The sequence below is a fragment of the Rutilus rutilus genome, assembly GCF_951802725.1.
Source record: "Rutilus rutilus genome assembly, chromosome: 11".
NCBI lineage: Eukaryota > Metazoa > Chordata > Actinopteri > Cypriniformes > Leuciscidae > Rutilus > Rutilus rutilus.
Genome location: NC_140216.1, coordinates 35,525,869 through 35,553,264, shown reverse-complemented (window position 1 = coordinate 35,553,264; position 27,396 = coordinate 35,525,869). Strand labels below are relative to the sequence as shown.

At 37.7% G+C, this 27,396-nt stretch overlaps 2 protein-coding genes across 4 annotated transcripts; one reads left to right on the top strand and one right to left on the bottom strand.

Moving 5' to 3' along the window:
- Positions 1–1,504: 1,504 nt before the first annotated feature.
- eva1bb (eva-1 homolog Bb (C. elegans)) lies at positions 1,505–7,659 on the top strand. Its single transcript, XM_084423061.1, has 3 exons — positions 1,505–1,714; positions 6,362–6,493; positions 7,106–7,659. Exons 2-3 carry the CDS (start codon positions 6,427–6,429, stop codon positions 7,519–7,521), a joined length of 483 nt encoding a protein of 160 aa, XP_084279187.1. The 5' UTR covers positions 1,505–1,714; positions 6,362–6,426; the 3' UTR covers positions 7,522–7,659.
- Positions 7,660–10,155: 2,496 nt separating this feature from the next.
- thrap3b (thyroid hormone receptor associated protein 3b) lies at positions 10,156–27,190 on the bottom strand. 3 transcript variants are annotated; one of them, XM_084423005.1, is made up of 11 exons: positions 26,980–27,190; positions 19,614–19,760; positions 18,007–18,783; positions 16,981–17,556; positions 16,714–16,889; positions 16,453–16,564; positions 16,279–16,354; positions 14,987–15,147; positions 13,070–13,352; positions 11,626–11,772; positions 10,156–11,426 (listed from the first exon to the last, which is right to left on the bottom strand). In XM_084423005.1, exons 1-11 carry the CDS (start codon positions 27,048–27,050, stop codon positions 11,196–11,198), a joined length of 2,757 nt encoding a protein of 918 aa, XP_084279131.1. In that variant the 5' UTR covers positions 27,051–27,190; the 3' UTR covers positions 10,156–11,195. The 3 variants fall into 3 exon arrangements, with proteins under 3 accessions (XP_084279131.1, XP_084279133.1, XP_084279132.1); XM_084423007.1 differs by lacking the exon at positions 26,980–27,190 and adding an exon at positions 24,863–25,005; XM_084423006.1 differs by lacking the exon at positions 26,980–27,190 and adding an exon at positions 22,808–23,119.
- Between the last annotated feature and the right edge of the window lie 206 nt (positions 27,191–27,396).

The window sequence follows — 27,396 nt, the reverse complement described above, 5'->3', positions numbered from 1 at the left end:
TTCATATCTGTCAGATTCAACAAACACTTATCTGAAGAGCATGGCTCATTGTACCGTCAAAGATCGAAGGTTTTCATTGGTTGTTGCTAGGCTTGGGACGACGCACGGTTCAGAGTGGCTTCTCGGTGGACGGGAGGGAACACAAAGAGCTCTTTTAATCCTGCGTTAGCCTGAAGCTGAGGCGCTGTGCCCACTGCATTTCCCTACATTTCCTGCTCTGTTCCACCCCACAGGGTTAACCCTCAACAGACAGATCTCTCTCTCTCTCGCGCATGTTAGACGTGGCCCGTCCCAGAGGCTGGGCGGTCGGCCTTATTCAAGCCTGCACACGCTGGCTGAAAGAGACATAATTTAGGTGCCCGCGCCTGAGTGTTTGAATGTTGAAAGACAAACAGAAACATAAAGAGGCTGGTTTGCGGTTTACATTTGCTATTTATCATTACTTTTGAGCTCTGCATGTTGCATATGTAGGAAAACATTTTGACTACTATTACTACTAGTAGTTTTGACTACTACCTGTCAAAAGTTCGAGGTCCTTTTTTTAAAAAATGTTTCTAATGTTACAATAGATTTCTATTTCAAATAAATTATGTTTTTGAATTTTCTTTTCAAAGAATCCTGAAAAAAGTGACAGTTTCCACAAAAAATAACTGTTTTCAATATCGATAATAAAAATAAATGTTTCCTGAGCAGCAAATCATCATATTAGAATGATTTCTGAAGGATCATGTGACACTGAAGACTGGAGTAATGATGCTGAAAATTCAGCTTTGATCACAGGAATAAATTACACTTTACAATATTTAAAACAAAAAAAACAGCTATTTTAAAATGTAATAATGTTTCACACTATTACTGTCTTTAATGTATGTATATATAAATATAAAAGTATAAAATCATGCATACCATATATACTGTATAGTATGGTATGCATGATTTTATGGTATTTGTGTAAAACTGATTTGGACCAATATTTATTGTGAAAAGCATCTAAATATTTAAATAAATTTTGGCTTTAATATAACATAAGCACTTTTTTTAAATGTTGTCTTTATAATTTCATACTAACTATTTTCTATTAGGGCCTTTCCTTATATAACTGCCGTTCACGAGCGGATTGTCATATTTTAGGGCCTTGGCATCAAACCGTTTCTTATTTGAAGCCGCTGTTTAGTGTATACACGACAATACTAGACCATACATTTAAACTACGCTTACTTCATTCAGATAAGCATCGATAGTCTGTCTGAGATTAAAGAAAACAAGTTGTGTGTTTCACTGTGGTTTGCACACCTACACACACTCAAATATACATGTGTGGACGTGAAGAAGAGGTTTACAATGATGTGTGGACCAGCGGGTGTGAAATGTGGCCTGGATCTCACTGCCATCCTGAGGGTGTAAACTCTCCTGTCGCGCGCCCCTCCCTGACTCTATTTTCCCCTCTGACAGGAAACACCTCCCTTCACCCAAACTGCTTTTCTATGGTCTGGTCCCAGTGAGAGAGACGCTGTGTGTGTGTGTGACCACAGAGGGCTGCTTCTGCTGATGTCAGGCACAGACGTGTGTGTAAACGGGAACTTAAGCACCTCTCAGTGTTTCGTGTGTTCCCGCTTTATCTTCCAGCGTGCTGAGGTCACACCGCCTCTGGATACGGGACTCATCTTTCCTCCGCCGGGACATTCTGGATAGAAATTATGGTTCGTTAGATAAGGTAAGAAATGAAATACTTCATTTCTGTTAAAGGGATTAAACATCAAAACTAGTTGACTTTAAATTAAGATAAAATGTGACGTTGTGGGTAGATTAGTATACTTTAAAAGTGCTTGCTATTACTTTTAAACTATTTTTGTCTGCTGAAAAATCCCACAGTCTGAAGGAGAGACTAGTCATATCAGACCAGAGTATCACAGGGACGTAAGGGCTGACTCTTCTGACTTCAACAGCACAGCAACCACAACACTCATAGAAGCACAACAACCTAGCAATTGCATTGCAATGCCCTAGCAACTACCCAGAACACCCTGCATTAAAATACAATAGGTACTAGGCACAACATCCTAGCAACACCTTAGCAACTGCATAGCAATGCCCAAGCAACCATTCACAACACCCTAGAAATTGCATAGTAACACATTAGCAACTGCATAGTAACCACCCACAGCACCTTGTATACAACATGTATAGCAATGCCCTAGCAACTGCATAGATAAAACATGGCAACCATCCACAACACCCTAGCAACTGCATAACAACACCCTAGCACCCTGGCTGTGAGAAAGGACCACTCGCATTTTGTTCAGAAAATATACAAATCTAGTTTGTTTGTTTGCTTTGTTTTGATTACATATAAATCATGTGAGGAATATGGATGCTTGTTTACGCCATTAAATAAAAAAATGAAAAAACGGAATTGCGACTTTTTATCTCACAGTCTTGACTTTTTTTTTTCTCTGAATTCGTACTTTTGGAATAAAAGTCGCAATTGCGTGATATAAAGTCGCAATTGCGAGTTATGAAGTCCAGTTCTTAGGAAAAAAAAGACTGACTTTATTTCTCAGAATTCAGAGATTATGATTCGCAGTTGTGACTTTATATCACGCAATTCCTAAAAAAAAAAAAAGTAAGAATTGCGAGAAAAAAGTCGCAATTACCTTTTTCATTTTTCTATTCCGTGGCAGAAACAGGCTTCCATAGAGGCATGAGTTTAGAACAAAAAGATTGTTGAATTTTTTTTTTCTTCTAAATTTCTTATGTTTTTCAACTTTCAATTATAAATAAACTTTTTGAACACACTAGTTTTTGTCTGATTGCTAATGTTTTTAAAATGGGACTGTGAAAAACATATTTCTTGTGACATTGAAAAGACAAAGCAAAAGATGCTGTATCAGTTTGCTGATTGGAGAACAGAGAAAAGCATGAGCTCAGCAGCCTCAGACATCTGCTGCTACATGCCCCTCTGCAGGTTTGCTCTTCGGGGAACAGATCTGACAGCTGTGAGATGGTATGTGTGTTCGAGAGCTGTTTCGTCCTGTGCTGATGATTCACTCAGGCCAGTGAGCCTCTGTCTGGAATGCTGTGTCGCTGACGGGAGTATTTTTGGAGCTTGTGGCATGATACGTCCCACGCTAATTGGCACTTGGAGCAGAACTTGACAATGTTTACAAGTTTTTAGTGTAATCTTAAATTTCTGGTATCATGGTTCCTGTTTGTCATTTGTTTATGTGTGGGGATGCAGTTAGTGTTTCTGGGCTTTACAGGATTGCAGAGCGACTCAAAGACAAGAATCCCTGCGTTTAAATATTTCACTACTGGAAGTTTAGTCTCTCAGACATCCTAGATGAACAGTTTATTGTTAAAAATGGCTTTTTCAGTGCTCAATAGAATTTTTGTTCCTTATGTTTATATAAAGTATTAGAACGAATTATTACCATTATTATACCAATAATGTTTAAAAAATATATATATATTGTTATTGTTTTTCTTGTATTATTATTATTAATAATAATGATGTAATATTCAATATAATACTACTATGACTGTTACTTACTACTACTAATATGAATAATTATATTGAATATTGTGTAATTAAAATAAACAATAATAAATATATATAATTAATAATATTATATTATTACAAGAATCATTAACATTATTATTATTATTATTGTATAATTATGATAAAATTAATATTATATATATATATATATATTATTTTATTATAATGATTATAACAAGCATATATATATATATATATATAGACTGTTATAATTATATTAAATGTATTATAATAATAGTGTTGTTATTATTATCCTTATGTTTTATTTATTTAATATAATTATGTAATATTCAATATACTTTCACTACTATTTATTATTATTACTATTATATAAATATTATTAAAAAATATTATCATTAGTATTATACTGTATATAATATATTAATATTATTGTATTAATAATAAAATATAAATAATACATATATTACATAATATATTACATAATTTTAAGAATCATTAACAACATTATCATTATTGTTATCATTGTAGAATTATATATATATATAAAATATTATATAATTAACGGTATACGAATCATAATCATTTATAAATATATTATAATATAGTAAAATTATATTAAATGTATTAATAATAATAAAAACAATAATACTGTAGTTATTCTTCTTATTTTTATTAATTTAATATAATTATGTAATATGCAATATACTACTAATTATTATTTCTATTATATTCAATAATATTGTATAATTATAATAAACATTCATTATAAATATAATTATCATCATCATTATATTGAATAATATTGTATAACAACAATAACAATTATTATATTCAATAATATTTATATAATCATATCATATTTAATAAAAAATAGAATTTTAAAAACAATTATCATGATAATTTGATCATTATTATAATTTGGTCTTGGAAAAATAGAATGAGAAAAGTGAGTTCATGTTGTGATCATATTTTGATATTTAGTCTGTGATTTCTTAAGCACAAAGATGTTCTTATTTGTGTCTGTTTATTATTATTAACATCTGAGATAATAATTGATTACACAAACATGAGATCTTCATTAAATCTCATAAGCTATTGGAAAGCAAATAAAACATTTCTTTAGGCATCTGTGAGGAGAAAAGTAGAGCGTTTTGACTCATAAAAAAGCAAAAGGACAAACAATCTGAGTCAACATAATGTGCTTCGCTCTAGTGGACTTTGTGCCCTTGTTCTGCCAAGAGCGCTGCAGATAGGGATCGGGGCGGCTGAGACTTTGGGCCTTGATGGCGTAGATTACAGTTTGCTGTAATTACAGACCCAAGAGGAAACAAACAGGAAGACAACAACATGGCACCTCTTCCGTGATCTCGGCATGGTCTCAGCGACTGCGGGTTTTATGGTGTGGACGCACACAGGGAGCCGCCGCATTTATAGTCTGATGCTTTTTATCGCTTCCTCGCTTGGGCCGGAGGAGTTTCTTGCCAAGCACACATCCAGGACTCGTGTGGCTCCAGATGTTCAGCTTTAAGACTCCCCCTCCTCCTCTTTTCCTTCTTGGAGAGAGTGACACAAGCTGGATCCATCCCAGTTTCCCAGGGAAGAGTCCCACGCAGACCCCGAGCAGCATGTGAACGTCTTCATAAAATCTCGGTTCCTGTGGGAAAAAAATTGAAAAGTCTGCCTGGGAGCAAACAGTGAGTCCTGGGTCAATGCAAGGACAACAGCAATAACAATTGGCCTGTGTGGAAAGAAATGATATAATGATCCTTAATAGCACTCCTTAATGTGCAATTTCAGCCTCAGGGGCCAAAATAAACAAGTTAGGGAGTTTTCTAATTAAGCATGGCCGGCCATGTTGTTTCAGTTGTCCTTGGGATACTAAAGCATGCAAGTATAAGTATTCAAAAACAATAACCAAAAGTAAACTTTTGCACGCAACTCAACACTGTTTGGGCTACTAACCCGAATGATAGGCTACCTAAAATCATCATAGCAACCACCCAAAACACGCTGGAAACAACTCAGAAAACCCTAGAAACAGAATAGCAACATGTAGGCAAACCAGCCACAACACCCAGAAGTTTGAAAAGGGTTCTTTCTTCAATTGGTAGGCAATTTCGGAGAGGCTAGCAATAGCAAGCTAGCTTTAAAAGCATGAGATCCCACCCTCCCTTCAGAGCAGCCGGCAGAGTCTGCAGCGAGTCATGACTCATGAGAGACGCTGTTATATTACCTCATGTTTCAAAGCACATCCCATTGCGATAATAATGATCATAAACAACTTAAAGAGCACTCACCTGTACCACCTGACCACTGCAGATTCATTTCGCCGTTGATAGTGCTGACATTGAAACGCATAAATCTGAGTTTGAGGGCGCGAACCGCTGCGAGTTGAACTTCACAGGTTGCCATCTCATAATTACGGTTATGACATGGCGTGAACACAGCATAAGCTTGTTGTTTTGGTTCAGGAGGAACTGTAAAAGGTGGCTGTTGTGTGGTGTGTGAGTGTGACTGTCTGTCTACAACTCTTTATATCATGACTTATCCTGAGTGCATGGAGGTATGGAAATACGTTGACAGGCAATTAGGGACATCGTATCATTGCATTTGGACTGAATGCAATGATTGGTCCAAAATGTTTTGGTCCTGAGACTTCCACAGGAGATAAATGTACATACTTTATTATTTAGACCACTTCTGTTATTGATTGCTATCAGGATGTGAAGAGAGTTTTAACCAGTATAACAAAAAGTGTTTATAAAGAAAAATTGCCTACCCAACATTTAAACGTATATGTCCGCTCTCTCTTAAACATATCTATTTTTTCCCCCACCACAGTGGCTGAAGGTCGAGGTGCGATAAAGTAGAGAAGAAAGCACAAAAGAAAAGAAAAAGAAGCCATCATGAACCCCATAAGGAAAGACATGGAGCTGCTGAGTAACAGCATGGCCACTTACGCACATATAAAAGGTAAAAGAGCAACACAAATGGTTCATTAATGCCCAGGTTCAGAACCCAAGTGCTGAAAGGCACCTGGCTAAACAAAGATTTGGGTCGGTTTTACTGAACTGACTTTATGCCCCGTCGCACTTCTGGCCTCAAGGACAAAATAACAAGCCATTCCACGGACTTTAGTGTTCTGTTTGATTTGGCTTCACACCTCTGACTTCATGAGACACGGCTTACATGTTCCTAAAGACTTATTTCTCTTTTTCTCAGGGGTTTAAGATTTTTCTTTAGAGTCAAATCAGTCTAGTAAATTAAGAAACCACATTGTAAAAAAAAAAAAAAAAAATCTGAAGAAATTTACTCTTAATCAGATGCATGTTAGAATTATTTCTGATATATTAAAAGAGAATACATTTTAAAATGACATATTTCATTTTACTGTTATTTTATATAATATTTCTTACTGTTTTTACTGTTTGATAAAAAAAAAATGCAGCCTTGATTATGAGACTTCTTTCAAAAATTGTATGTAAATTAATACATTCATATTTTTATATGAATCTTTATTTTGAGTTTGGTCTCAAATATCACTCAATCATGCTCTTGACCATTTCCCTCCCGTGTTTAATACAGTGAACATGGAGAGCTTCGCGCTGTACTTCCTGTTGGGTGTGTGTTCAGGTCTTCTGCTGGCTCTGGTCCTCCTCTTGCTGGGCATCACCTGCCGATCGCACTCAAAGACAAAGAAGCCCTCCACACCGGACAAGACACGACTAAAAGAGTCCAGCGAGGATGAGGACGAGGAGGAAAGTGAGGCAGGAGACGACGAGGATCTAGAAGTCCCAGTGCTCACCGTGAGTCCCTTGAGCGATCAGACCCAGCTGAACGGAACCATTAAGAGCGTGAATGTGTTCGCTTCGGCAGAAGAGCTGGAGAGAGCCAGAAGACTGGAGGAGAGAGAACGAATCGTCAGGGAGATCTGGAGGAACGGACAGCCGGATATACTAGTCACCGGAACAGGCACACTGGGTCGAGTTCACTATCACTAGTAGTGTGTTTTACCTTCAGGACGCAGTTGTTTCATGCATACAGAGAACCCTACATAGTGGTGTTACAAAAAAAATGAGATGGGAGGAAAAAATTATATTTCAATGCTTTTTCTTTGGCAAAAGATTTATATTCTCTTGAGAAACTTTGCGTTCTGTTGCAAAACTTGTGATGGATATAATATGAGGTGAGAAGAAAAACTATTTTTCAGTGGTTTTGTAAGCAAACTCAAAGTTTCTCAGGGGAACACCATACCTTTGCTTGAGAACGCATTGAATTTGAAACATAATTTTTCCTCCCATCTCATATTTTTTTTCCTATCACCACATGCAAATATGAAATGCCACAGGACATTTATCTGTGCAACAGATTTAGGTGTAATATACCTTTAAAAAGGGAAGGATTGAGAGTTTGATTTGCATACGTCTGTTTTGAGGTTGGTTTCACAAGCCTTTGTCTTCTGAATGATCATTCGGAAGTTTTGATGGATCAATTTTCTTTTGCATTTTTTTATATATCTTTAAATACATTTTATATCTATAAATACATATTAAAATTTAAATGTTTGTGTATATAAACTATGTATTTTTTAAATAAAAACAAATATTTTCACCCAATCTTCACACATGGTGGAAGATGCACCCTTCACCTTCCATAACGCTAAATTTATGGGAAAATGTATGTTTTCATTTTTCCATATCCCTACTCACCCATCTTAAAGGATACAATAAATAATCAGAAGGTAATACACCTAGAACAGTAGTCGCACAACTAAATGCATTAGACAAATATAAATTTTATGTGGAAGATATAATAGGAAGCACTTATTAAAACATATATGCTTTTAAATCACCTGGAAGGTTTTTTAGAAATTGAGCATTGAACAGTTCCATTCATTCAGTTGCAGTAAATTATTTAGCACCATAATAAAATTAATGTTCTTTGCAAAAGTGAATATGAAAAAAAAAAAAAACTAATTAAGATTCTTAAAGGGATAGTTCACCCAAAAATGAACATTCTGTCATTAAATTACTCTCATGTCGTTCCAAACCCGTAAGACTCAAAAGGTTCATTCTCGTGTTACGCAGCACGTTTGAGCTTCAGCAAGAACCAATGAGGTTCATTCTCGTGTTACGCAGCACGTTTGAGCTTCAGCAAGAACCAATGGGGTTAATTTTCCTGTTACGCAGCACGTTTGAGCTTTAGCAAGAACCAACGGGGTTCATTTTCCTGTTACGCAGCACGTTTGAGTTTCAGCAAGAACCAATGAGGTTCATTCTCGTGTTACGCAGCACGTTTGAGCTTCAGCAAGAACCAATGGGGTTCATTTTCCTGTTACGCAGCACGTTTGAGTTTCAGCAAGAACCAATGAGGTTCATTCTCGTGTTACGCAGCACGTTTGAGTTTCAGCAAGAACCAATGAGGTTCATTCTCGTGTTAAGGCCTCATTATACTTCTGCGTCGGACCTACGCCGGAGCCTATACGCCGTAGGCAACGTGTTGGTTTTAATTTATACTTCTGTGTCGTTGTCCGCGTTGACGCGTACCTAGGGAGCGTGTGAAACCCCGAGGAAGGGGTTCTGGCAGACCAATCACAGCGCTTGTGTCCGCGTAGAATTGACGCGTTGTTACATTTTTGGAGAGGTGCACGTCAGGGTACGCCGTAGGGTACGCGCGCTACACACAGCCTACGACGTAGCTACGGCGGCAGTTCGACGCAGAAGCATAAAACAGGCTTTACGCAGCACGTTTGAGCTTCTGCAAGAACCAATGAGGTTCATTCTCGTGTTACGCAGCACTTTTGAGCTTCAGCAAGAACCAATGAGGTTCATTCTCGTGTAACGCAGCACATTTAAGCTTCAGCAAGAACCAATGAGGTTCATTCTCCTGTTACGCAGCACGTTTGAGCTTCAGCAAGAACCAATGAGGTTCATTCTCCTGTTACGCAGCACGTTTGAGCTTCAGCAAGAACCAATGAGGTTCATCCTCGTGTTACGCAGCACGTTTGAGCTTCAGCAAGAACCAATGAGGTTTTTTCCTCACACAAACTCTTTGAAGCGTCAAAGTGTCAGTTGCGTTGCTGTCAGTTGCGTTGCTGTCAATGGAGGGACAGAAATCTTTCAGATTTCATCAAAAAGATCTTCATTTGCGTCCCGAAGATGATCAAAAGTCTTACGGGTTTGGAACGACTTGAGGGTGAGTAAATGACAGAATTTTCATTTTTGGGTGAACTATCCCTTTAAATGCAATATACTTGCTGTAAACCAGGGGTGTCCGATCCTGCAACTGGAGGGCAAACTTCCAGAGTTTAGCTCCAAACCTAATCAAACACACCTGAATCAGCGAATTAACTTCCAGGCAGATGTGTTCGAGCAGGTTAGAGCGAATCTCTGCAGGAGCATGAATGGACACCCTAACACTTAAAATGTTTAAAAAAAACTGAAACAAAACAGTAACTGTATTGCACTGCAACATGAGATTTTAATCACCAAACGCTCACATGACATTGTATAACTAGTACTACAGCTGAACCTCGTCATAAAGGCTCTTCTCTAAAAGGCACCAGCTGTTGAGAGCAGCTGTTATAACCGATGTGTCTTACAAGACCAAGGCAACTCGAAAGAAAAGATTACGTGTAAAACAGAGGACGGGCTTTATTTCAAATTCACCATGGAGACTGAAAGCACTGAATTAGTTTGTAAATGTTAACAGAACGTCACAGCGTTACAGCATAATGTCATCACAAAGCAGGATTAAAGAAAGCAGTCAGTCCCCCAGAGTATCCTTACAACACAACTGAACAGTGCAGCATACAGTGATCAATGGAAGAAAAACCACATGATCTAAACACATGCAGCATGAACTATTTTACATTTTGGTTGATAGTTTAAACACAATGCAATAATTGCTTCATTACAAGCTTCGTCTTGCATGTTTCTATTATTATCTACACTTTAAAATCAGATGAATGATCTAAAACTGACAAGATTTTTTTGCTCAAAATAGAAAAAAAGATTATTTTTTTTTCCCACAAAGTAATTAGACTATTTTAAGTCATTAGTGGCATCATTTAAGGGAAGAAAATTAACAAAATTGGACGTTAAATATAGTCGAGAACCCATTCGTTAGCACAAGGACAATCTTAATCTGTACATTTTTAACAGACACTTTTCTGGAGAAAATCGGCCCAGTACACAGTGTATTGGTCCGCAAGGGATATGCTCCAATAAGACTGAACCGTACACCAATGACATTGTAAAATAAAATGGGAAGAAATATAAATGAATGAATTTACATGCAATTCCAAACATATAAAGGGGAAAATCTACTGGCAGAAATTATCACAAAAAAAAAAAAAAAAAAAGGGAATCATAAAACTACAGTTAAATCTAAGGCACAAGTGCACCGATTTTTTATTGCACTTTTTAAATGAAAATCAATTATGAATGACTGAATTTTTTCCTTCAAATCATCACCCCCCACAACCTCGAAAACAAGCGAAAACAACGTCAAAAACTGAAAAAGTAGCAGATTGTGTGATGCTATAAACGACATGGCTCTACCGTATGGGGCTTCACAGTCCAACACCTGAACACACGAGGATGCGTTTCTCACGAGGGCTCTTGTTGAGTTAGAGACGGTAGAGGAGAACAGACACAAATGGTTGCTGATCCGTCTATGGCTTGGAAGCAGTGCTTTCCCCAGACTTTTCGTCATCTTTGTGCTCTGAGCTGCCATCTCCCAATTCTCCCTCTTCAGCGTTGCCCTGGAACATGTCGTGGGTCCACTTGGGGCTGCCGCTGCTTTTGCGAATAATGAAGGTGCCCCTGCTGCGGGGGAAATTGCCTCTGCCGCGCCCCCGAGTGTCCACCCACTTCATCTCCCCTTCCTTGTCCCGGTCGTCATGCTGCAGTTAGACGAGAGAGAAGTAAATTGAAACTCTCCTATTGGCCACCATGCAGCTTTTATTCTGTCCCAAAATTGCGCACTTATACAGGAAGAGACTGTCTGAGTGACATGTGAAGCAACCAACCACCAGTTTTTGCTTTTAGCGTAAAGTTTAGGGGGGGGGCGCGTGTATCTGAGATCAAAGCTAGTAATCACACCTGGAAGTACTTCCGACTCTTGGGGGTGTATTCGGGGTCCCACTCTTCCTCCGGGGGGCGTGAAGGGCCGCCCATAATTGGAGGGTTGTTATTGGTGTTGTTGCCAGGGTAATTTCCTCGGTTCCATCCTCTTCCTCTCATTCTGGGCTGCAAATACAAGAGAAGCACAGATCAACTGATATGTGAGACAGCAACTTCAGGATCATCGTGCCACAAATACAAAAGCAGGCGGAATTACAGAATCCAGTTGTAAAAATGGAATTTACTGTATAACGCGGAAAGTCTCGGAATTTGGCACATTTTGGATTAATAAACCAAAAGTAGTTCTACATACAATTAGTCAAATTGTGCTATGGAGTAAGTAAGGGATAATGTCCATCCAGCCGGTTATCTCAGAATAAAGTTGTTAGCGCGCCAAGTTCAAACTAGACGGACATTTAAGGGATAAAGTACAGTCTTATTACACTTATTACACATACATAATTATTTGGATAAAAGATGTTGGTTTCAGATTGAACTGTTTTAAAATCATACCAGTTTGTAATCTTATAATCCAACAGTGTACAAAACAATAGTCGCAAAAAGAAAAACCGTTCCTAGCAAGCGTATAGTGCCGCTGACTTCAGTAACCCGGATGAGCCTGTTTTATGTTTTCAGCAGGTTTTGTCAGGGAATAACATGGATGGCAGGATTGACCAATCAGAATCAAGTATTCCACAGAGCCGTGTAATAATAATAATAATCTGATTTAAACCAGCAAAAAGACTGCTATGGAAGTCTGCATTCCACATGAAAGTTTTACTCAAAACATTATTATTGTACAGTAGATCATACTTCTCAAAGTAATGATAAAATGTATTAAAACAATTTTTTATATAAATGTTTCATCTATGATTTAATTTAAACAGTAAACTTTACACTTTAAAAGATTATATAATTTAAGCATTCATTTGATTACCACAATTTTTGATAATATATTTGTATTAAATCATGAAACACAGAATCCCAAAAAAAATTAAAGGGAAAAAAACAAAAAATCTGAAAAAATTACGTTAAATTTCATTGGTCACTATTATTGATAGTTTTAATAAAATATTAAATGGTTATGAATTCAATTAATTAGACATGCTTTTTATTAAAAACTTGATTAAAACATATAAAAACCAAATTAACAAAAGAGAATTTGGGGAAAATTGTATTGATCCTAAACTATAGTGAGCTGCCTACCAAGACGACATTTCAGATTAGGCTTATTTATGATAGCTTAGCAACATGCTAGCATCAGACTCTTTCTCTGAAAACTAAAACACTCAGGATTGGGAATGAAGCCAGCGAGGAACAAAGCTCGACATTAAGCAGTGATAACTGCATAAACAAATTCCATCTGTACCTCATCAATGATCAATAATTCCTATCAATGTCACGAGAACTGTAGGATACTCACAAATCCCCGATCGTAACCCCCACGACCCCTGTCATATCCTCCTCGGTCGTATCCTCCTCTGCCTCTCTCATAACCCCTGTCCATGTGGCCCTCGTAGTCCCGAGGGCCGCGCTCCATGGGCCCGGGAAACTCCCGTGACCCCAGGCGGGCCTTGTTAAAACCCCCTCCTCCTTCCATGTGCTCCTCCGGATGGTACTCTTTTCCTCTGTATGGATGAGGAGAGGGAGAGGAGGAGGAAGATGAGGAGGAGGAGGGTGAGCGCTCACGCTTCTTCTTGCTTTTCCTTTAGAATGAGGGAGAACAGAGTAAAAAAATACTCTATTGAGTGACTGCGAAATGATTCTGTGATTAATGCATGTTTTGAAATGACAGAATAGCCGAAAGCCTAAGCAAACGCTGTAATAGAAGCGATTCTACAACAGTGATGATCAGTAGGTTCACTGAGGTGAATATGAGGATAAAGATGACATGAGTGTATATATTTGCATTTCCCAAAAGAGATAGTAGTGCTTGAAAGGCAGCAAAGGAACGAGTGTTAAACTTAGACTAAGGTTTTAGGCTATGATTCAATGGAAACTGAACAAATATTAGAATAGACACACAACATGACACCATCTTTGCACTATAAAGTTAAAAAGAAAACAAATTGCAATTAAATATGCAAGTAAATGCAATAAAATGTCAAATCCCAATTCGGTAAGCCAAAACATTCACAATTTAAGAAAAATGACTTACATTGTTCATACATACACCATACATACATAGGTATATCAGGGATGGGCACAAGTACTCGAACGTGACAGCGACGATTGATCATGAAAACAATGATTGCCCTGACTAAAAGAATATATTTGTATTTTTTTCTGATTGGTTAATCACAGCATTTTGGGCGGTACCAGAGGTCTGATTGGTTAGCGTTAGACCGCAGCAAACGAGCCCCGGTGTGAAAGCACCCTTAGCTGCCCGTGTATCAGCGTTAAGGGAAGAGCGAATCCACAATGGGATCGAGTTACCCTTTCAAACTAGCACGGTGCAAACCTCACGTGTGCATTCGTGTCCTTTTGTGCAGATGTAAGTTGTAATAGGTGGTAGTCTATATATCAGATCAATCTAATATAGGATGCGTTTGGTTAAGTTTATTAACTCTCTAGCAAATCGCTGCAGGGTGGTGTTTATTCAGAGTTTCAGCTCAAATGCAGAGACGGTCAGTTTCTTTTTCAAAAACATTGATGCATCATAATCTAGCAGTGTGACTGAACATAAGACTAGGAAAAAATAACACTGCAAGATTATGATGCATCAATTTGTCAAGATTAATTTTCGCAACAGTCTTAAAATATATTCATTATCTTTATTTGTCAAGATTAATTTTCGTGTTTTTATTTGTCAACATACATTTTTGTAACAGTCTTAAAATATTTTCATTATCTCCATGATGGACTCCGAGTACTCGTTTTTTGAGACCTATCAGTGATCGAAATGAGAAATTGACAAAAATGCCCATCCCTAATAAAATTATATATATATATATATATATATATATATATATATATATATACACACACACACACACACACACACACACACACACATACGTAATGCTGAAACTATCTACAAAATTTAAAGTGAGTCTGTACATTCAGCCGAATTAGAACATTAGAACTAGAGAATTACAGGAATTACAATATAGAACATTAAAAATAGAATGTTTGAAGAATAATACAGCGCTGCCTTCCAAACATGGTTTTAGATATGAATAAAGTGCTCCACTGTAAATAAAACTGACAAGTTAAATCAACATTCAGCCACAAATCATCACAGTCCAGTAAACGAGCACAAGACAATAAGACCCAGGCTCAGAAATCAAGTTCTATGCAAATATTTTTCATCAGAAAGAATAGGACATCTTTAACATACTTTGATTTCTTGTGTTTGGAGGATCTGTCAGGGGAGAGTTCATGACTGGGCGTGCGTGAGCCAGCTGAACTCTTTCCCCCCTCTCGTTTAGGATCCTTTTTACGGCGCTCAATCGCCAAACGAAGGTCCAAAGATTCGCCCTCATGTTTTTTACCATGATCCTGTGGAGACACAATAATGTCCATAATAATTAACACATTTGATTTCTGAATCAACACAGTGTAAACAACTAAATGTACAAGCTTCTTTATTTTGTGTTGAAATATATGATTTCAACTGAACTTAAGTTTAAAAGGATAGTTCAGTCCAAAAATAAAATTGTATTAATTTATTTAAGTCATGGCAAACCCATAACTTCCTTTTTCACAGATGATGATGTTTAGCAGAATCTCCAGCATGCTCAATGAAAGTGAAGGCTGACTACTTTGTTTGGACTATTTTCATGCGATTGCTGCAACTTGACACAGCATTCATCCCTGTTCACTTTCATTGCAGAGAAAGAGCATGTGGGAGAATCTGATACAGATTTGAAAGATAAAATCATTTTTGTGTGAACTAACCCTTTAACATTATTTTAATTAACATGTTATTCGTTTTGGATAAACCTAAACACAAAAAGAAGAGACTGAGAACATTTGTCTCACACTGAAATGGCAGATGCTTATGACACTGACAGTCAAAACCCAGCTGAAATACTCCATCTATTGGTCATTTTTAGGAATAACCTCAAATTCAATCCTCATTTTTAGTCACCCTCTATGACTTTACAGTTCTGGCTGATTTTGGCCAAGTTGTGATGGAACCAATGAAATATGTGCAATTTTAATAAATAATGTGAACATAATATATTCGACACCCACTGAAAATGTGACAGACGTCTATCAAGACATGTGACAAAAAAACGAACCAAAACAAAAACGCACAGATCTCATGGGAAAGCAGCATGCTCCATGCTTTCCCAATACTGATTAGTACTGAGCCTCACTTTTTTTTTTTTTCATAAACACATTTTTGAGGAGATATACTTACTATTGCATTGGTTAGCGGTCCAGTGAAAGGCTTGGACACAGGATCAATTTTCACTTCCTTTTGTTTAGCCATTTTGTTTGGGCAAGTATGTACCCACGATTAATCATACGACAAACTCTGGAGGGTGAGAGCGTAACGCTCAGTAATACAAGATTGAGATTGGGGCTCTTGTGCATTAGCATTTTACACCACATAGCACATTTCTGCAGTTTCAGTTGGTACACATTTGGGCAGGAATTTCAGATTTGAAAACGCTGTGTCACCTTGTAGCTGCTCTCTTCGAAATCCTCAAACAGGTGAGAGTGCTTCTTAAAAGCACTGGGAGACACATCGATTCGCCTGTGAAAGAACATGCAAAAAAATATATATTAAGAAAGGACGAGAGGAACAAGGCATCTAAACCAATAAGATACATGAATGAGTGCAAATACACCTACCTGTGGATCTCAGGACTCTTTCTCGGCTTCATCATTTCCATCTCTGCAGCTTTTCTTTGGTATATTCCAAATCGCTCATTCAGAGTCATCCCGGATGACTTGAAATGTTGAGCTACAAGAGAGTAGAGAAAGAAAATTTCTTACATGCCACCATTTTAATAAATAAAAAAATTCTCCATATTTTGCAAAGAAAAATGGCACCTCAAAGCACAGAATTAAAATGTGAAATTGCACATAACCACTAGATTGGACTGGTATTACCTTTAATATGATGTACTATGGTGACTATGTGTTGAGCAAATAGCTCTGAAGGGCTCCTGCGAAGCTGAGCAGACTGAATATGCTGGAAGATCGAGCGAAACTCCTCATGATCTTTTTTACCAGGGTGCACAAGATCCCGTGACAAATGTCTTTCTTTAGCTAATGGACCTGATGAGCTGAGGGAAAGCAGTGGAGTCATACACATGTATCCAGTTGTCATACATTTAAAAAAATTATTATATAAATCATGATTTTTTAAATGTATACCTTTCTCCACCATCAGTGAATGCCTTTATACTGAAATTAAAATGTGGGTCTTTCTTCCCTGAGGATTTAGCCGGGGGCGAGGCCTCTCTTCCAGCTGGAAACAGTGGCCTGCCTCTATTCTCTGACACACTAGATGGAGATGGAGCGGATGGACTGATCCTGCTTTTTTTCTTTTCTTTCTTCTTGGAGGCCTTCTCTTCTTTTCTAGAAGCATGCTTCCGACTGCGATAAAGTTCCTCATCCAGATCCTCTTCAACATCTTTGTTGGACAGATAGTCGTCCCATTTCCCGAAACGCTCTTCGGTTAAGCCCCGCATCGTGACAATGGTTTTTTCTTTATACTTGGATTCTTCCTCGGTCTTCCTTTCTTTCATTTCCTGGCGATACTCCTCTTCCTCGGCATCCAGAAAAGGAAGTCCTTTGTCAGTCTTTGGGCCGTCGTAGCCAGACTCGGACGCTTCGAACATGCTCCTCGACTTACTGCCGCTCTTTTCGCTGTCAGCGTCGCCCAAGCTTAAAGACTCACCCCTTCCATTATCCCTGTCTGATAAGGGCTTTTTCTTTTCTGCCAAAAACCTGAGGTGTACGATCACGTGTTAATTATTATTAAGGAGCAGACTGTATTAGAAAACATGTACATTTTCAAACCAGTTGGCACTAACCTTTAACAGCAAAACAAGAAAGCCTACTTACAACAACAATTAAGACATGCGCACAATTATGGATCAACTTTTCAGCAATGCAGACACGACTAACCAAGATGGAGGTTTTTTTTTCCATACTTACATCAATAAAACTTTATCTCCTAAATTATGGGATTGCAAACAACCTCATAGCACAGGTAAAGGCCCATTTGTGACATTTGACTTTGAAATTAGCTGGTTTCCATTATAAGCTCTATTCTTCCAAGGATCTTTGTTGCTGTACAAGGACTAAACACATTTGAGAGAATGATGATTGATTAAAAACTGCCTGGAGGACAAAAGAAAGAGGGAAAACATCCAAAAGCCAAAATCAAAAACATACTTTTTGAAAGCAGTTGAGATGGAGGCCGATTTGTCTTCTGTCTTCGGGTCGTCTTTTGTGAAGAACCCAAAGCCAGTTGGTGTTGACGAACTTGACGTCTTTGCCGGTGGACTTTTACTGGCAGGGCCGATGCTTCGCCACAGTGGACCACCATTGCCGGAACCTCCAGAAAGGGACACTTTAACCTCTGACTGACTCCCAGTAGATGCAGCATTGCGTTTGGGACTGCCATCATAGTCAGATAGGCCTTCCCACTTACTACCGGGTTCCTCTGGGCTGTTTCCCGTAGGCTTGGATGCTTCTTTGCTGGCTCCCTTGTTCTCACCCGGTGAAGCCCTCCCTTTGGCTTCTTTGGCATGAGGTCGTCCCGCACTTGAGTTGCGTCGTCGTGGGGATGAGGAGCGGGAGGAGGAGCTGGAACGTCTGGAACGCCCCGAGGAAGATTTACCGGAATGACGTGAATGGCTTCGGCTTGGTGATCTTTTCCGCGGCGTGTGGGAACGCGAGCGCCCCCTCCTAGGGCTGTACGCGTGGTCGTATGGCTGTTGCTGATCTCTATGGCCGTGCCAGTTAGAACCATGGTTGGAACGGTAACCATAGTTGCTCCCACCTCGATAATAGTTCCCTCGTGGGAAGTAGCCACGTCCTCTGCCCCGGTTGTACTGAAAGGGCCTCCGGTAGCCACGGTTATAACCACGGTTGTAACCACGATTGCCCTGGAAATCTCTAGAAGGATAGTTCCTCTCCCTGCTGTGCGAACGGGATCTTGATCTAGAACTAAAAGAAAAGAGGAAGATGCAAAGCACAGAAAGAGGATTAGAGCAAGATTAGAAAAAAAAGAGAAAGATGCAGTTATGATTCATGACCACATGATGGCGCTACAGAATCAAAATTCACACAAATGGAACAATTCACTTTTTGGGTTTTTGCAACGAGCAAAATGTTTAAAAAGTGTTAAATCACTTCCTGTTGAATTTCACAACTGATGCAATTCTTACAACACCTTTTACCACAGAAGAAAAGATTATGCCTTCATCACATCTTCTAAAGTTGCATATGGAAATTTCCTATAAATGGAACTGCAACTTGAATTCATTACCTAAACCTGGTGGCAATACATTAAGTTAAGAATTTTTTCAAGCTTTACTATAGGCACCATGGTCCAAATTTACCAGTGACTAGACCAAGCATTCACTAACAGGAAAATGCCTTTTTGATTATTAAGAATAATGTTAATCGACCAGCATAGCAGGATTGTGGAAGAGACATGCTAATCCACATGCAGTGGAAAGAGGTAGACACACCAGACAAAAGGAAACCGTTTTTAAACTAACTCTTACTGGACACGTAAAAAACAACAAAAAAGGGAGGGCTGTTAGAGGAGAAACACTTAGAAAAGGAGAAGCAACCTTCAGGAAAAATATGATCTCTCATCTCAGTGCTATTTTAATATTAAATGACTATTTCAAGAGCAGGATAAAGCACTCTAATGCAGCTGTTTTTAAACTGAGTTATGTCAGTCTTGAAATCAGACTTCTCATTTAAAATGCCATTCAATCATCAATTTGTTGCAAAGGAAGTGGCTGAAATCTATTAAATTTGCCTACCTGTAGCGACGCTTTCTGGATCTAGAGCGGGAGCGAGTCCTCGAGTGAGACCGCGAGTAGGACCGTGATCTAGTCCTAGACCTAGAACGGGACCGAGAAGCAGAATTCGGGGGCTTGGACATCTCTGTGCTCACAGTATCTTTAGACCTGAGAAGGGAATCACATGAACACAAGGCTATCACACTCGCACAGTATGCCATTATAAACACAAATGTAGGACTATGGAGAAAAGTCCCCTAAAAAGGAAAAAAACGATTAAAAGGTACGTAGTTGAACAAAGGCATTACAACATCTCAATTATCTTTTTGTTGTGCAAAACAGAGACTGATGGATACAGGCTATTTTTATGCTTAAAGGGATACTCCACTTTTTTCGGAAATAAGCTCATTTTACATCTCCCCCAGAGTTAAACAGTTGAGTTTTACCGTTTTAGAATCCATTCAGCCGAACTCCGGGTCTGACGGTACCACTTTTAGCATAGCTTAGCACAGATCATTGATTCTGATTAGTCCAGTAGCATTTCTTTCAAAATGACCAAAGAGTTTCAATATTTTTCCTATTTAAAACTTGACTCTTCTGTAGTTAAACCGTGTACTAAGATCGACGGAAAATGAAAAGTTGCGATTTTCTAAGCCTATATGACTAGGAACTACTCTCATTCCGGCGTAATAATCAAGGAACTGTGCGGCTGTACCATGAGTGCAGCAGGCGTAGTGATATGACGCAGCGCCTGAAAATAGGTCTAATAGGTTAGACAAACTTAGTCCCGGTCACGTTGGAAGAAGTTACCGAGCTGGGGACTATTTTCAGGCGCTGCGTCATATCATTACGCCTGCTGCACCCATGGTACAGACACACAGTTCCTTGATTATTACGCTGGAATGAGAGTAGTTCCTAGCCATATCAGCCTAGAAAATCGCAACTTTTCATTTTCCGTCGATCTTAGTACACGGTTTAACTACAGAAGAGTCAAGTTTTAAATAGGAAAAATATTGAAACGTTTTGGTCATTTTGAAAGAAATGCTACTGGACTAATCAGAATCAATGATCTGTGCTAAGCTATGCTAAAAGTGGTACCGTCAGACCCGGAGTTCGGCTGAATGGATTCTAAAACGGTAAAACTCAACTGTTTAACTCTGGGGGAGATGTAAAATGAGCTTATTTCCGAAAAAAGTGGAGTATCCCTTTAAGAGCCGATAAATGATAGAGGCTATAGAACTTTAAATTTTTTATATTTTTTGCTTTTTTGACACAAACTAAATCATATTTATGCCATTATATGCAATAGGGCTGCAATCAACAGAATCTTCTTTTTTTTATTGATGAGTGACTTTGCAGTAGCAAAAAATATATATTTGAAACATTTACTAAATACATTTCTGAAAATCCTTCAGGTCATACATTTATGAGAAAGATTACTATCCTTATATTATAGGCTATATATATATACACTAAGGAAAGTACTGACAGCGGATTCTTATCAAAATCATTAGTAGCCCTAATATAAATGCTTTATATAAGCCGTTCTGAGATCTATATGGTTGTAAATTTATTTACATCTTTGTTTTGGGCATTTTCTAATGGTTTTTTTTCAACACTGTAATATTTATAGGCCTTGCTGACAATGATAACCGTTATCTCTCCAGTACACTACATTAGTATTGAACACGGGCACCTGCCAAAACAAATTCCAGTTTACGGTAACTGATGCAACTAAAACACACTATTTATCTTCAAACATCTGCACCTGATTTCCTAACTGATCAACATTTACGATCAGGGTTTCTTTTACCTTGACCCACTACGAATTTACTTTATAAATCAAATATTAACAACAACAACAACAAAAAACCTGAAACTATGCAGCAGATAAGGACAAAGATGAGGGCCATACAGATTCAACAAGCTGGAAGGTATGGGTGAAAGAGTTTCAGATCCTTAAACATTCAAAACAACCACACTTCCTTTTAATATTATGCAAAGTATGCAGAAGTCATTTGCAATAAAAGAGTGACCATACAGCCAGTACATCTGCAAAACATACAAAGGACTGAACAGTGTCTGAAAAGAATATATAGCAAAAATTACTTGCATAAGCTGGTCAAACAATTAGGCCTACTCTACGAGTGGTTAACATCACAAAGCCTGGTTTTCCAGTGCATTTATCTTGTAACATGAGTAGCCTAAGTGAATTGATACGCAACATTCTTCAGTGTGGGATACACAAGGTGTGTCTTCTAGTATGAAAGACTTGTGTGCGTATGTCTATATATTTGCATCGGGGGCCAAAGCAGAACAGGAAAAGCTGCTGCCAAACAATTATCACCCAGTCATTTAGTGTAAGAGGCAGTCCAGCTCAACCAGTGTAGCTAGATACTAATCTATTCAGGAAATACTTGGGAAAAAAACATTTGCATTGATGCAATCATCAGTACAGAGCACATTCCCTGGCTGAGTCTCAAAACATATTGAGTTGTCTACCTAGCCAGCCACTTGAGACTCCATAAGCACCATAAGGGAAGTTCAATAGACATTTTACTAGGTTTTGAGACATTTTGAGATCCTAAAATTATATATAGGTCCCTAAATGCTTAAAAACCTCCAAACAAGTGACTACAGACTAGGTATTGGTCTTGCTGTCTAGATAGGCAGCTCACTAGATAGAGAAATTGTGTCCATTTTATAAGACGTATTTCAAAACACTTTCATTTTCACTTCTTTCGTGTTAAGGGTGAAAAGAAATGAGATTAGGATAATACAATCACAATAGAAATGCAACTCCGACTTGACACGATCATCATCTGCAGCCATCCTCGCTCAGGTGTGTTTTAATAACAAAATAAAGGATATTAACAGAAATAAAATTCATCACCCTCAACGTGTTCAGAATAACAAAAACATAATCTGGATGAGCAATAAAAGGCATTGTATTGGTTTTTAACAGTTAAATAACTCAATCACATTGTGTCGCCCTTTTATGCTCCAAAATACGGAATATTACAAGTCATATTACATTTCTACTGTTAGCCGCTATGCTAACATTAGCCCCTTTGCTAATCTGAAACGGCATAAATCGCGCAAAACCAGACACAATATCAACAAAATAACACGAAACAACATTTTAAGGAGAAACACCAGCAGAGAATATTGAGAAAATAGTGATATAGTGTTAAAATGTGTATAAAGAGACTCACCTGAGAGGCTAGTCAGATGTGATTAGCGCGAGCTCACGAGCAGAGGCGCTGCGAGCACGCGACGGAGGAATAACGTGTATTATGCGTCGTATGCGGCTCAACGTACGTCTGATTTTATTTATTCTGCTCTATTTCGCCCTTCTAACCTAAAAGGGTTCAGTTGTGAAATGTTTCGTAGTAATGAAAATGAGAAGTGCCCATTTGGTCGCCTCAGGAAACGCAAAAGGCTTCGTTCCGAGACAGTTCAGCTTCCTGATCATTCAACGCAGTAAACGCGCGCGCACGCGCACGCAGAGGATTATTCACGCCCCTTTTTTGGTATTATTTTTTATTTAATAAGTATGTTCTCCTTTTCTTAAAAAACCTATGGATGTTGAATCGAAAAAAATTCAAATTAAAGTATGAAGGTTTTTATGGGCCTGATAGAGATAGTCTACGTTTACACATTCTTCAGTCAATTTCGAATTACACAGAATTCCTTAGGCCTACATTTTAACACAACTACTTTTTTCTCTCTTTAATTAATTTTCAAACAAGACCTGCATGTTAATATAATATATGGCTATTTTCTTTCCTCTGCTGCACCACTGCAGCATCTACACATGGTAAAACAGACACAGCGCCTCTATTTCAGACACCTGTTGAAAGCTTCTCATACTGACAGCTGAAATCACAGGCCGCTGAGCCAGTTCAGAGAAATCTGTCCAGCACCAGGCAGTATTTCACCGAGAGAGAAAACACAACGGAGAGTGAGCCAATTTGTCTGCAGAATCTGTCTAACAACACATGTCTGCTAAAATACCATTGTTACTGATGCATATGTTTCTGTAAGACAAGATACTGGCCTTTTCTAGGGGTTCCTTAAAAAATATATTGGCTATATATATATATATTGTTAGAAAATATATATGAATGGATGTATTGTATAGGTCTTGCCCTCCAACGTGTGCACGTGTTTCCTGAATCTGTTTCAGGAAGTTGGATACAGTTTTAAAGTTGTTAGCTATATGCTAATCTCACTTTCCTTTTTTAGATGGTTCATTTGTTTTATTCTTTATAGGAGATTCAGGTTGATAATTATTATATAGCCTATCCTAATTGTAATTTTGGGATCATAAAGCTGAGAGCCATAGGCTATATATACTTGGAGCCAATTTCAGCTCTGTATTTAAATCACCAGAGGTCTTACCCAAGGGGTGTATGATATCAATTATGTCAAAAAAATATATAAATAAATAAAAATTTACCAATTTGAACTCTATTCTGTCATTCATATGGCCTGAACACTGGAGTCCTGTAATGTTATCAGTGAGTGTCACGTTATAAATAAATGAAAGATCGCTGAGCTGCACGACTGCAATCCTGCCTGTCATTTTGGCAAACTGTTTACATTCCCAAACTGATCTAGGGGGGTAACTGCATCCAGACAGTTTGATGTTAGCTTAATTCATCTCCAATAAAGTCTTTATTTTTGATGTAGATGAACTCAAAGAAAAACTGAATGCGCCTGGATGCTCAAACCTGAACACATGCAAAGCAGAACTAGTGTGTGATGAAACAAAGCATGAGCTAGAAAAGCTTTTCGATGTGAAAAACCACAATTAAATATCTATATGTGCACCACAACCAAATTTAGAGTGAGTTCCTGTGCTATTTATTTCAAAAGAGTGTAGCACACGTTTAGTGGAAACTTCGTCTTGTGGTTTTGTGTTCGGTTAAGAACTATTTTTCCATTCTAAAACCATGTGCTGTTTCTCCCCACTCTCTGTTCAGAAGCAATGTCTTTTAAAGCCATATTTCTCTTTCAGGTTTCTACATCCACTGAACATGATTTAGGACAAGCTAGCAAAAAATAAAACCTTTTGAGACATTTTCTTAATGTTCTGCTTAACTTGCAAGGTGTTTAGTTTGTGAATTTCCAGGCCTTTACAATTTTAGTGAAGCCGCATGAGTGCATACATTTTCATCTCAACAATTATCACAGTCAATTATTCTTAAAAACATGTTCAAACATGCACAAGAGAAATATGAACAAAACAAAGAGAGCAGCCTCACCTCTAGTGTTCAGGAGTGGAAGGAATATGAAAGAAAGCAAAAGTAAATGCAGCGTATATGCAGTGAACAAAGAACTTCCTGTATTTGATGGACGAAGCTATGCTAAGTTATTGCTTGTATGCCAGATGCATTCAGCCTGCTATATGAAGTTTATTAAAAGAACCAACTACACAAAGTGTTTATTATTGGTCCTTCCATGAGTAGAACATTATTATTAGAGCTTCTGACTGTCACCAAGCTCGTGAGGGATAAGCAGAAATATATTGTATATTTAGAACAGTGTTGTCATAACCTAAAACAACAACAACAAAAGTATTTGAATAAAATATAAATATTAGATGAAAAACTTGGAAACTTATTAAAAATAAGTTTAAGTTGATGTACTAAAATTTCTAAAATGGAAATAAATAAAATGAAAGCTAAATAGAAATATTTCAAAAACTAATAAAAATGGCAAATGCAAATAACAAATAAAATTACAATGGAAAGAAATATAAAAAAGCGAAGCTAAAAATATGAATAAATACTTTAGTATATAAAACAATACTAAAATAACACTGATATGTAAACAATTCAGCTGCAGGCACACAAAAAAAAGGCAATTCAATTTAATTCGACTTTCAGCCAAATCAAACAGTTTTTTTTTTTTTTTTTTTTATAAAACACATATTGTCTTGATTGAACACACTGTGTAAACATTTACAGTGCAAAGTGGGAAAATGTGAATCCCTAGGCTAATGACTCAAAGTGAACTGGATTTGATTCATGCTGGTAAATAAAATAAAATCATATCAAATATTATTTCAACCTATTTTTTATGAATGACAAATTGTAGAGTTTGCTGTTTTTCTTTAGTTAAGTTTTCAATAATATTTCACTGTTCCATATTCTGTTTCATACAGTTTGTCCGATACGTTGGTTTTGCTCTGCACAAAGTTTTCTCAAGCGTGGCTCACATTACTACTATCTATGACATCAGCCCAATAATCAAAATACAGTCCACAATAGTAACCAAACTGGCCACAGAACTGTGTATTTAGGAAGCTCTATCCTAAAACCCAAAGGAAGAGATACACTGGACACTTAGAATATTTCACAGTGCAGCTGGTATATAGAGGCATAAAACAAGGCAACTTCGTTTGTTTGAAGCAAATGTGTGGTTGACGGAAACATGCTGCAAGACCACATTTAAATAGAGAGGTTGATAATATGACACGTAGAGTGTGTTTAGATGCAAATGCATGCAGCGCGCACACACATGTACCCACATTTACACACTCATTCACACACTTATCAACAGCAACCAAAACAAACAGACAGTGAATTCTCAGTTGTCTTCACACCTTGCAGTGACTCCAGTGAGGCTTTATGTCGTCCATCTTGTGCGCCAAGATTTTGTGGCACAACATACTGTTTAACAGCCCTTTAAAGGTCAAAGGTTAGAGACAAATATGACCTTTGGATTCAGAGCTCTGTCAGCCATCTTGGTCAATTTGCAATGCAAAATTGTGTTGTAAGATTAGTAATTTATATACTATTTTAGTATTTATCACTATTTTGATTTAGCTTTTATTTTTATATTTTCAGGTTTCATTTTTGTTTTTTATATTTTAGTATTTAGTGTAAATTTCAGTTACTTGCCAAGGCTGCATTTCAAGTTTTTTTAATTGTAAGTTTTTCATCTAATATTTATTTCAATGAACGAAAACTATTTTTAATAGTAAAAGTTTGGAATTTAGATAAAAATAACTTTGTGCTTTACAACGTTGAAGTTTAACCCTCTTAAAATTAAAATGTATGGGAAACAAATAGGAACATAGGATTTAATGTTCTCAACCCATGTTCTCAAGTGTCTCATCTAGATATTCAAAAGTCTCAAACTTTGCTCAGATATTCCAACATACCCAAATCTGCTTTAAAAGTCATAGATTTCAGCATGAACTCGAACATTTCTCATCTTCCAAGAGATTTTAAAGCTGTATTTGTGTCTATTTTAACTTCCCCCAACAGTTTTAGGAGAAACATCTACGACAAAGTTGATGCATGAACTGAAAAGTCTCCCAAACTCTAAAACAGCAACAGAATTTTCCTAAGGGTTATTCAAATCAAATGCAAACCTGAGAGCAGTTTTCTGTGGACTCAGATGGCGTGTTCTGTCACTCATTAAGATCCTGGTCATTCCTGTCATGCCAAATGAATTAATATCCAGCTGACAGTGCCATCCTTAGTCATAACTCACTTTGTATCTGTTATCATCCATCTAAAAATACAGTGCTTGAGATGACCATCGGACCATCAGCGCCAACACCATGTCAGTTGGTGTGTGGTGGTGAAACTTCGGGTGGTTGCTGCCAGAGTTGGGAAAATGTGATTTAAGGATAACCACAATGTTTCCCCACCCTGTAAATAATACACTTAGCTTTCTGTCACTGTGTTTTCTTCATATGTGCATTCATTTCGCACTGAAGTACCAGAACTGGGTGTCAACACATGCACAGACTCTCACTGGAGAACGAGAAGACACAGCCTAATTT

Bases quoted from the DNA above. Each gene is read 5' to 3' on its own strand.
- thrap3b (XM_084423005.1), bottom strand. From the start codon at position 27,050: ATGACAGGAATGACCAGGATCTTAATGAGTGACAGAACACGCCATCTG. The intron at 16,890-16,980 runs GTATACATTTAA...GCTTTCCCTCAG, and splicing joins TTCACTGATGGTGGAGAAAG to CTCATCAGGTCCATTAGCTA. The intron at 16,355-16,452 runs GTAGGTGTATTT...GTTCTTTCACAG, and splicing joins AAGAGTCCTGAGATCCACAG to GCGAATCGATGTGTCTCCCA.
- eva1bb (XM_084423061.1), top strand. From the start codon at position 6,427: ATGAACCCCATAAGGAAAGACATGGAGCTGCTGAGTAACAGCATGGCC. The intron at 6,494-7,105 runs GTAAAAGAGCAA...TGTTTAATACAG, and splicing joins CACTTACGCACATATAAAAG to TGAACATGGAGAGCTTCGCG.